The sequence below is a fragment of the Tasmannia lanceolata genome, unplaced genomic scaffold (genome assembly GCF_043159265.1).
Source record: "Tasmannia lanceolata isolate RefF3 unplaced genomic scaffold, GAP_Taslan_0.1 ptg000006l, whole genome shotgun sequence".
Taxonomy (NCBI): domain Eukaryota; kingdom Viridiplantae; phylum Streptophyta; class Magnoliopsida; order Canellales; family Winteraceae; genus Tasmannia; species Tasmannia lanceolata.
Window position 1 is genome coordinate 1,597,446 of NW_027518683.1, and position 12,108 is coordinate 1,609,553.

General features: G+C 36.8%; 1 protein-coding gene across 1 annotated transcript; it reads right to left on the reverse strand.

Annotated features, from left to right (window-relative positions):
- Positions 1 to 654: 654 nt before the first annotated feature.
- LOC143879204 (C2 and GRAM domain-containing protein At1g03370-like) lies at positions 655 to 12,108 on the reverse strand. Its single transcript, XM_077381442.1, has 9 exons — positions 10,781 to 12,108; positions 8,328 to 9,551; positions 6,657 to 6,839; positions 3,988 to 4,271; positions 3,745 to 3,861; positions 3,236 to 3,498; positions 2,270 to 2,438; positions 1,894 to 2,166; positions 655 to 1,800 (listed from the first exon to the last, which is right to left on the reverse strand). Exons 1-9 carry the CDS (start codon positions 11,127 to 11,129, stop codon positions 1,606 to 1,608), a joined length of 3,057 nt encoding a protein of 1,018 aa, XP_077237557.1. The 5' UTR covers positions 11,130 to 12,108; the 3' UTR covers positions 655 to 1,605.

Genomic DNA, 12,108 nt, shown 5'->3' on the forward strand with positions numbered 1-12,108 from the left:
CAGTTGCATGTCAGAGCAGCCGCCAAGGCTCACTTTCAGTAGATTTTGTCTTCATTCATAACGTGGCTGGTCTGACATGCAACAGACCATCCACACAATGTCTTCTGCGATGGACGCTAGCAAATCCCACACTGTAAATATTAGAAGGGAGCCCCAACCCTTTGATTTATACAGGGACACTGAACTTTATACAAACCTCTGTAAATCGGAAGGTTAGGATCATCCTATGGAGATGATCTGTCGGGTACAGCCTATTTACTTTGTGGCCTAACAAATGAAGGGCTTGGATCATCCTTTGAAGTGGGCACCACTTTAAGTTTCAAAAAAAAATAAAAATACAATTGTACGATCTGAGACATTGGAGATCACAATAAGGAATTGAGCCAAAAATTCTTCATATCTCTTGATTTTAAAAAATTGGGTATTGATGAGGGTAAAAACAGCGGCCCAATCACGGGCTGCCATGTGCACAAGGATAATGGAGTAATTTCACCATATATGGAAAGCTCTAGAGAGAACTGCCAACCAATCATATCTTGCCACGTATTGGGGGGGTGTAAAAACAGAAAGGGATGTGCCAATATCATAAGAAAATTAAAAAGTTAATACCAAAAAAAACAAGAACATATCCTCCCCACAAATGTTTCGAGAACATTTCTGCCAACACAAACTTTATTATAACAGTATAATTTACATAGAAACAGAATCACACATACTGAATTTTACATTTGAAACTGCTTCATATATTGATCTCCATCATTTTCCTTCCCTTCAACAAATAATAATCTTACATTTATTAATTTTTTGCCCAGAATTTGGCAGAAGCGATCCGAGTTATCTCCAGGTTCCGAGCCATGTAATGTGAGGATTTCACTAACTTCAGCAAACATACTAACTCAACTAAGCCTTTGTCTCAAACTAGTTGGGGTCGGCTTTCAGCAAACATACTAAATTATTCAAAAATAATTCCCAAAAGGAAAATAATTTGGTTACAAATCTACTATTCTACAGATTCTTAGTATGGGTTAAGCTAACCTCGTACCTGTCTGCAACTGCCTTTCCTCTGACTCTGCCAAACTGACCGAAAATCATTGTCTTAAACTGGGAAGCAAATTATCCATGAAGATTCAAGAGATTCACCGTCTTTTCTTGTTTTGTTTTGCTCCTCTCTCTTCTAAGAAAACTAGCTTGAAGTCAGTAGAATCAAATTCTAACCCATGTTTATTAAGGGATTTTCTTCTAATAATGATTTTTTGTGCTAAGCACACTCTGTTAAAGCCGTAAATAGGACTCAAATCTCACTTACCTCCTCGCAAATCTCACTTCTTTGAAACAGCCCATCTTAGTAAAACCCAGGCTAGAATTCTGAAATCACTGGGTCTCAAAAGTAACCTCTGGTAATAACACATCAATCATTTCTGCGAGGTGAGCAGCGCCAGTGAGTGCCAGCTTTGACTGAAATGCAAGGGACCCTTGCAAATTGAACCCATCAAGTAAATATAGCAACAAATTTGAGCACTTGTTTTTTCTCAACATGGGGGAAATGATGCTCAATCAACATCAGCTCAGAGAAATTCAGAAAAATATGGACTCCGACAAAGCCTTCTACTTCCCAGGCATAAATTCCTTTTCGACTATACTAAACATTTCCTTAAGGCGCTCGGCCAATCTCATCATAACATTCTTAGTTATCCTTTTCTGATGTCTGGTGCTTTTCAGCCATGCAATTCCTAAGAAGACCTGGACATTGCATGCCTTCGATCTAGTGGGAAGATCCTCAACCTGATATTTGAGATGCAGCTGCAAATGAGACAGAACGATGGACAGGATTAGCAATTGCATACTCAAGCAAAGTACATAGCAGAGGAAGTAACCAATAAATGTGTTCCATACGCTGAAGTAGTCGCCAAGTGGAATCCCCTGGAGGGTCATGACCTCTTCAATAACCCATCCATTTCTACCCGGTAAGGGAGATTTTTGCTGAGTGCTAGTCACTTCGCCTCCATAACGAGAAACATGCTTGTCAAATTTGTAACAAAGTTGTCTTTGGTGTACGTCGGGCTTAACAAATTCCCATGGTGTACAAGAGTAATCAAGACAACCCACTTTCTCCATTACTTTACGGTCCACATAACCTCCGCTAAATAGTTCCATTAGTGAGTTTATCTGAGGATAAAAGAAAAAAATTAACAATGAAAACCCTGACCTTTACGAATCTAAAATACCCACATTGACAGAATGCATAAATGCCGGAGAGAGAGAGACTCACAGGAATAGCAAGAACAGAGGAATAAACCTCTGACATGCTGGCATCTTCTATGCCTAGAAACAAACCACTCTCTTCAGTTTGGAGGCTTTTTGCTTCCGATTCTTCTTCCACTATTTGCACCTTCTGCTCCGGAGTCAACAACCTTGCCTTCCATAGTGCCATTATTGTCCTGTTTGGTGGGAAGTAATGTTTTAACCACTGTCATTTTAGGCCAAAAGCAAGAGAGAGAGAGAGAGAGAGAGAGAGAGAGAGAGAGAGAGAGAGAGAGAGAGAGATGCATGTGAAAGCATCTAATTCTGAAAGCATAAGTGCCTTGGTCATGCAAGATGCAATTATTTCTGACAGGCATCTTCGGAATTAAAGGGCAGTTTTAACATCATTTTCATCAAGTATATGGCTTATTGGAAGTAATGGGCGGTTTTAACACCATTTTCAGCAAGTATATGGCTTATTGATTGTGGAAGGAAAGGGCAATAGGGACATGTGAGGGATGCACAAAAAAACATGAAAATATATAAACAGCAGATGGATAAAAGAAGAAAACAAACAGCGACCAAAAAGGGGGGGTGGGAGCGTAGAAATAACTGAAGGCTGCTAACTTGGAAAGCATGGACCAAGGATCTGAGTCTAGAAGTTTCGACCAAATTTTCCATAATTAAAGCTTTTTCTGAAAGGTAACTAATTTTATTCATTTTAGTTCATCTTTAAATGGGCTCATCCAAACAAATCAATGCTACAATTTCCCCTCATTGTAGCTTGCCTCCAAAGAAAATGACTGAAGCAAGTAAACCATAGCTTAATGCGATGGATTGGGCACAGGAACTGCACCACAAGAATGAAGACTTGGCCCATACTAGAACGGAAAAGCACACAAAACACTTTACCCTTTTTTCAACGTTACATAAAGCACTTTTTATTATCAGTAAAAAGGGCATGATGCAATCGGTTTGATTGCCCAATTAGTACCTGTGGGCTACATGGAACGATACAAATGACTGGAAATGGAACTTTAGCCTGCCTTCCTCGTCTTGAGTTTTTGCCCCATGCTTTGCATCCATACCTCTACCTCGCCGAAGGATAATGACCAAAGATGGACTGCCCACTGTCGCCAGAGAAGGAGGAACCACGTGGATGTCTTCTATGTCTTCCCATAGAAAGAAAAATTTAGTTCTATGTCCAAACATGTTGGTGTGAAACCCAATGATTCTTGGTGACAGAAAGAGGCGGCCCTGAACACATGAGTAAATGGCTCCGCCAGATAAGCATAGTCATCAAAACACATGAGTTATGGAAATAAGGTCTACAGAAAGCGAAGGGTTTATGTATTAAGGCATTGATGAGGAAAATAAATGAAAAAGGACACAGTAATACATTTTTATCACAGTTATGTAATTCAATAAATGTGCAGATGATAGTAAAGCCCCCAACTTGTAATGCCAAGGTAAAGTAGTGTATAATATAAAATGCAACATCACCTGCAGAGGGAAATTGCGCTTCAAGTGACAAGTAAAATCATTTATAAGGAATTCCTCTGGTGGAAGACCAAATAATTTCTGAAATGCAGAATTTGCTTGAGGCGACCGCACATTTATCTACAAAGATTTTCAGTTGTTAAAGAAATAAATAATTAAAATAAATAAATAAATAAAAACAAGAGATGAAAATTAAAACAGAGGGCTTGGTACAACAAAAGCATTCCAAAGCAAGAAATAATTCACCTTCTTCCCGACCTCCTTCTGGATCTTTGTCAAGTAATCTTTAACAATATCAGTCCCTCTTGTATTATTCAAAAAAACTCTCAAGTGCAACTTCGATTGACATGCTTGAGCTAATTTCCCGTGAAGAGGAATCCATACGTCCGCTAGTTCTGACAAATTAGATTTTACAAAATTGATTTCAGCATGGCCAAGGGATGTAGCTTCATCAAAAGGTCCATCAAAATCAAAAACTTCCACATCCATTGTAGAGGGAGGCTCATCCATTGCATCAAATTCAAATATTTCTGCAAGCCAACAAAGTTTCCACAATAAGATCAATGACAGAACATGGAACCAATAGTTTGTCACAGAGACACGTTTGACAGAGATGCTACTCGTATCTTTCCAACAAATGCATGCTGTTTGGTCTTAGTTATAATTACAAAGCAGCAGAGATATGCATAACCGTGGGACAAAATTCTGGTCGATATATTGTATCCAGTTGATGCATGTTGGATTTTATTGACACCTATGAAGAATCGCAAGTGTACTGGGGTTTTGTTAGGCGATTGGATTGATATGTTTCTTTATCAGCCGATACAGCAACAAAATGTTGTCAACAGCACATGAATTTTTTCAGTGTTCCAGGGTTTGTGTAAACAGCGTAACTTGAGCACATTCCTTTTCACTTGTAATTCTCACTCGGAATTCACTAGATTAAATATCATATGACCAAATCCGACCACGATTAAGTGTGAATCGACGGATCAAAGGAAGAGCCACATATTTGGAGATTTTCACCATTTGATGTAAACGATACTTATTCCCTTTAGTTTCAGATCATCAAAACATGCATAATTTATTAAAAATGCATTTTTTATCAGATTAGATGGGATCTAATGGTTATGTATGTATCTCTCTTTTGCTTTCTCCATTTTTCATTACTTTTCCCCCTAAATTTCCATATTTTAAAGTATGTTTGGCCTTTCAATTCATTGTCTGGTGACATTATACATGTTTTAAAGGAAATATAATGAATATATGCATCTATTTTCTCACGATCACTTTTTTCCATGTGCTTATTGTTTTATCTTTTTCAAATTTAGATCTTTATTTTGCATTTTATTTTAAGGGATTTGCTAGCGTCCATCGCAAAAGGCATTTCGCGGATGGCCTGTTGCATGGGGTGAGACGAACCAACTTCTTGCCAAGAATATATATCTCTTTTATAAATTTGGCATTCTTTGACCTAGATCTATGTATATATACAGGGGCTAGTTTGTTTTTTGACTAGTTTTATCTTATCTGTTTCCCTTTTCTTGCATGTCACTGTATTTTCTCAATAAAAAAATATATTTGACATCCATTTTTATCTGAATTTCTACGTGTTATCATTGTATTGGCCATGAAGTCATTCTCTCTTTTTAATGAATCACTTGTTCAAAGAAAAAAGATTAGTACAGGATTTTGCATTGCTTTCTTGTTCTTTACATATTTTATTATAATTTTTTTTTTTTTGAATGGCAAACAGTAAGTTGAGTTCCAATTTTTTATTTTTTATTTTTTTGTGTTTTGGGGGGTGGGGTGGGGGAGCAATGGCAAACAACCAATCAAATGAATGGTTTGCATCACCCAAACAATGTGGGCCTCCACTGTATTTTAAGCTAGTGTAGATAACTTATCTACACTTGTGTGTAGAAACCTCTCTCTCTCTCTCTCTCTCTCTCTCTCTCTCTATATATATATATATATATATATATATATATATATATTATATTATATATACATATATATATATATATATATAGAGAGAGAGAGAGAGAGAGAAAGAGAGAGAACTGTTGGTGCGCTTAAGCTCACCATTTTTTTGGTGCGCTTAAGTTGTTATAACGCCTCCCATTCGTTTAAATGTTTGGGTCCCGCTAAAACACACCAATGGGAGGCGTTACAACAACTTAAGCGCACCAAAAAAATGGTACGCTTAAGCTCACCAACAGTTTTCTAATATATATATATATATATATATATATATTGAAAATGGCAGCCAATTTTATTGAAAAGAAGAAAGACGACCAAGATTGTCAAGGTACAAAGCAAAATATTCCCAGGAAAAAAAAAATCACAGCTAGAGCATGGGTTGTTTTCTGAAGATTTTTTTATGGAAAAATTTACCTGAAAAAAACTTTTACCGAAACAAGCAGTTTAACAAATCTCTGGAAAATATATCCCAAGGAAATCAAATTTTAAGAAAACATTTTCAATGTTGCCAAACACACCCACTGCGCAAATTTCTTTAATTGTTCATTCGTTTCTAGTTTCTACACCTTTAGTCCAAGTAGCAGATGAAAAGTTTGATAGACAAGTAGATGAGACAGATCTGACAAGCTCACCACTACCAGAAATATTATACATCACATTAAATTATAAATACTGCATATATTTTTGTTAAAAAAACTATGACAAAAGTCATTGAAGAAAAAACAAAAAGAATAATATGTGGTGGAAGTTCATGTATCTCATATTTTCTGAACCTAGAAATGTAAAAGGAAAATACCACATCAGGTATGAGCCGATAAGATACATGCCGATTTTGGTTATATACAATAAGCCTGTCATATGGATATTTTGATCCTTATGCATAACATGTTAACAATTAAAAGTAGAATTGAAAAGAAATTTCAACTACTTACCATTCCATTGAGGATCTAATATCTGGAACTTTATCGAACTGGTTCTTGTTTTACCATTGCAGGAGAACACCACATAAGGATCCGAGAACCCAGTTGAGTCCACAGCTGCTAAGCTCCTTCCTTCTATCAAAGCAATAGTTAGCAACCACCCATCCCCCTGTGCTTTGACTCCATGATCACTTCCTAAAAATCATCAGGAGAAAGAAAACATGTTAAATTCTAGAGAATTATAATGAGATAAACTTAAACTTGAAAGAGTGGCAGGCAAGATTTCACAGCAACAACAGAAACCAAACTGGGCATTGTTTTTTTTTTTTTTTTAATGGCCGATTCACTTTACTTTTTAAGTCCTGGAATTTGTTCATATTTTATTCTTTTAATGGGGAATTCATCATATTTTCTTATGTTGCAAAGAAAAATAAAAGAATTAGTATGCATTGATCAACAAGCTTTCTAAATTTTTAATAATTTTTTTTATAAGAGCATCATTTACTACATTAATAATGGTATTTTCAAAGTCAGGGGATCCAAACATAATAAAGCATGTCGAGATATAGAGAAATCAGGCTCAATTTTCAGGTTAACCAAGGATTTTTCACAAGACATTTTTTTTTTTTTTTTGAAATGGATTTTGGAGGGTGATAACTCTATATTACAACTTACTGTATGGATTCATATAATTTACTAATATATTTATACACACATATATACATAGATACATTTTTTTGAATCGTACATATACATAACATGTGTGTGTGTGTGAGATTGAAACTAGGTTCATTTTCTTTCTCTGTTTCATGAATGTGACAAGAATAATTATTAATTGGGAGACACCCCACAGGTTTAGTCTTTGAAACTTAAACATTAGAAATTTAGAAGGACCCAAAAAAAAAAAAAAGAATCCCCCTGCTGTAATTGAATCTATGTTACATGGATTCTTCTTTATTGGTGTCGTAACCGTGTCCGACAAATGTCAAATTCCAATACTTTAGTATTATTTGCGACACTTCTAGATCTCTTTAATCTATTCTTTTCCTAATACTAGAATATATTTACAATTAGTTGCCCCTGACAAATGTCGGATTCTAATACTTCAGGATTATCTGAGACAATTCTAGATCTCTATAATCTATTTTTTTTCTTAAATACTAGGATAAATTTACAATTATCACATGTTTTGAGTTTTTTAATATGGAAATAAAACATTATATTTACTTAACCTACCAAAAAATTCAATATATAACCAAATTATCATGTAAAATAATTAAAATTAGCCGAGAATCTACTAATCCATTTTTTATGTTAGACAAATCTGACACACGATATCCCATGTCAGATTCCGACGCTCGTATCTGTACTCAGGCAATATAGAATTGAATTGATAATTACCATCATTGCTACCACACCTTTTTTTTATGGGTAAGCTGGGATCAAACCTTTTTTTTTTTTGAATGGTAAGCTGGGATCGAACCTACGACCTCGTGGTTGATATACAAAGCCTCAACCATTGAGCTACAGGCACAACTCCGCTACCACACTTTATGATACTAAAAAAATCTTACCTAGTAAAGTGTAGAAGTCCCTTTTAAAATTCTTGGAACCTTTACCATTCAAAGAAAACATTAGTACACAACAAAATAAAAGGAGTAGAACAATGAACTCAGGAGTTACCTCTTTGCAATCTAGCCTGCATAAAACGTGCTATCATCTCTAGAACGCGTTCACCTTGAAGAACAAGAATCCCGCACACAACCACTTCTCCAATTGAGTCTGGCAAGTCCAGCCCAATAAATTCAAGGCCTTGGATTGTGCTAGGCATGGCTAGCAGGATATGTGCAAGTACGTACAATCCCAAAAAAACAGCAGAAACTACTGTAAAATTCCCAAAATATCGAACCGCCAGCTTCCAATCTGACTCGTGTTCCATCTGTAAAGAAGCCAAAATTTGCTCCTTGTTGGACCCCAGTTCTTTCAAATCAACTGGCTTAACAGTCTGTGATAACAAATCTGCAAACTGCACGTAACTATCCTTGAGACCTTGCCGGGCCCCACCTTCGATCATACCTTTCATCATAGTGCTCTGTAGGAAATTCATGCGCCATGATATGACCAGATGCGAGGATAGATCTCCCGATGGCAATTCAGGTCCCGGCATCATACAAAAGAGCAACTCTACCCTGAAAAAGCTCCCATAAGGAACATCTGGGGTGCTCACACTAACTAAAACTGCAAAAACCTTCCCATCAGCTTTCAAATATGTCTGCTCCTCTGTAGCTTTCACGGCCTTAATTAATTTAGTTGCAGCCTTTGTATATGACACCGCTCTTTTTAATCTAAACCCATCATTTTCAAGCGCCCAAGTTCCTTCTTGCAGATCTGTCGTTCCCTGAAGCTCTGCTAAAGACTTCATAAATTTTGAATTGGGTGAAAAGAGAAGAGAATTCAGGTCAGCTGGTGAGATAAGATAGGATTGGTCAACAAGTACTCCTCCGGGTAAATTGTTAGGCACTTCCCCTCCTTGGTCTTTTGATTCCATGATTCGAAGTCCTTCATCAAATGTGATGCCAGAGGAGGGGTCTCCTGATTGGTTCTCAGAAGCGTTGGGGTTGGGTACATCTAATGGAACAGAACTCTCATTGGTAGTGGATATTGTCTCCTCAGTTTTTCCAAGGAAAAATTGAAAAAAGCGGCCACCAACCTTGCATGACTTCTCCTGTTTAGCAGGTATGGCTTCTTCCATAGGGTCGTACGGAGATAATGCAGGGGATTCTCTTGTAATGTTTGCAGATTTTTCTGTAGGAGGTACATAATCGCCATTGAAGGATGATGGAACAGTCGGCATTGGATCTAAGAAAGAGTTGTTTTGGGATAATGATATAGTAAGACGAATATCACCTGTAAAATACCAAAGCTACTGATCATTAAAAAGATCCATAGTGAACAATAGGATCCTACAAAAGAGACAATCTAGAAGAGGATGCATAGATATGCTTCCTGTTTAGTAAATATAAAACATAAGAAAACATATTTTTAATTGGATAAGTATCCCTGATATCATGTAAACAAATGAGTTGGCAATTTGGTCATAAATGGGAGGATATTTTATCAGCTCTTGGATATAGAACAGTTCCTAATGCTCCAGGCACAAGGATGACAAATGGAGAGGAGACTGGATAACTGAAAATATTGTAATGTGCTAAAGATCACTGATGCTTCAATCATTGTGCTTCTACAAAGACATTGATGTAGAGAGTTTGAACTGCACATGAATAAGCCAAAGCATTTCTGATTCTATGGCAACCCGAACCGAAATTTAAAACCTTGGTTAGATGGGCCTTCTTGGGCCATATTGGTGTGACAAACTCCAATGATGCATAGGTCCTTGTGCTTAAGATAGGCGTCCTTCTTATTGACCTACAAACCCTCAGTTTTGTGATCATGGACAGGGACTCATCGAAAGTTATCTGTTGGAAGCACGAAAGGATGGGTTTCCCTTGGAGTGCAGTCAGATGGGCCTTCTCGAGCCCTATTGGTGTGATGGACTCCAATGAGACAGAGGTCCTTGCACTTAAGACAGGCATCTTTCTTATTGATCGAGAAACCCTTAGTTCTGTGATCATGGAGGGAGGGCCCATTGAAAGTCATGTATTGTGTACACGAGGTGATGCGGAGTTGACTAATGGTGGTATGCATAGAGTCTATCATCATCCATGATCATTTCCCATTTGTTGATTCGTGATAGCAGTTTCTTCGTCGTGGTTCTTTTTAGTTCTCTTAATAAAGATTTTGTTACCATTAAAAAGAAACAGAAGAGAGGAACAATGTATGGTGAAAGGTAAAAGAAACAGAAGAGAGGAACAATGTATGGTGGAAGGTTATAGGTTCATGCAAAATAATCACAACGACAACAATATGAACAATGAATGCTGTGATTCTAGTTATTACACATGAAGGTAAGCGATTGTCATGTATGCCATGATAGGTGTGTTTAACAGTCTGTCATCAGAACCAACAACCCAAAACAGGCTTATGGAACAGAACAACTACTAGAAAAAACAAGAAGCTAAAAACATAGAGAAACCCATTTAAAGATCTATATCTAAGAAGGGGATACTAAACCATACCACAGTCTTTGTTCTTGGACTTCTTAGTCTTGGGTTGCAGAGGATACCAGGCAGTTCCTAGGGTCTTATTGTCCGCATTGAAAACCTCGGATATTGGCACTTTCATCTGACCCACAAAATCATCATTGAAGTACTTATCTTCATCAAAGACACTGATTGTGAGCTCCTCCTTAAGATCTTCGACCCGAAAACAGAACTCTTCATCCCATAAAGGATTCAAGCACTTCTTCACAACCTTAGTCCTGAATCGGTACTTCCCAAGCTGTATCTTAACATAGGGGTCACTTGAACCATTGAAATCCATGGCAAGCAGATTCCTAGCTTCGATTACGTGCACGGTGAGCTTCATTTTGAAAAATAAAATAAAATTGGATAATGCAGAGGAAAATCCACAGAGGAATCCTGATTTTATACAGAAGAAAACTAATTTCACGAAATGCGAGTAACTGAAAAGTTGGACGAAGGTTTTTATATGGTAATAAGAAGAAATCAAGAAGAAAGAAAGGGGCAACACATAAAGAAAATGAGATTATAGTTGTTGTCAGGTGCAGAAAACCCTAAGTTTTACAAAAGACAAAAAGGAAGAAAACGGCCGAGAAAGATCCAGATGATAAACAAAACAAATGATACAGAAAAGTGTAAGGGACTCTAATGAAGAGAAAACAAAAGCAGAAATTTATCAATTTTAGTTGCAGAAAACCCTAGCTTTCTTACAGAAACACAGAAAAATAGTCTAGTAATCGACAAAATCCGAACAAGGGAGAAGAAGCATCCACTAAAATCAAGAAACACGAAGACGATTGGAAAATGAAATAACAAAACAAGAAAAAATAGACAGAAATTTCAAAAAGCAAACCATTAAAATGCTATTTTAGCCGTTGAAGAAAAAATCTATTTTTCAGTGGCAGGAAATCCTAATTCTCGAAGAAATTGGAACTACGAACAGGAAAAAAGAAATATCATCACCGAAACAGAAGGAGAAAAATAATCAGAATATTCTAACAGAAAATCAGAAAAACTCCTTTTTTTCAGCTGCGGGAAACCCTAATTTTACAGAAACCGGAACAAGAAAAAAAAGATTTCCTGCGGAATCAAGAAATCAACAAGAAATGAGAAGCATCGAACAGAAATTTCACGAAATTAATAATAAAATGTCCAAATTTCAGTCGCATAAACCCTAAAAACCCTAGATTTTGAAGAACTTGTTTAGGTTGAGGTGAGATGAGGGAGGCAAGGACGAAGAAAAGGAAGAGACCTGTTGCTACTTTCTCTCTTCCTCACGTCTGAAATTTCTCCGCCTAGATTTTTTAGACTGTTGACTTAAAGAT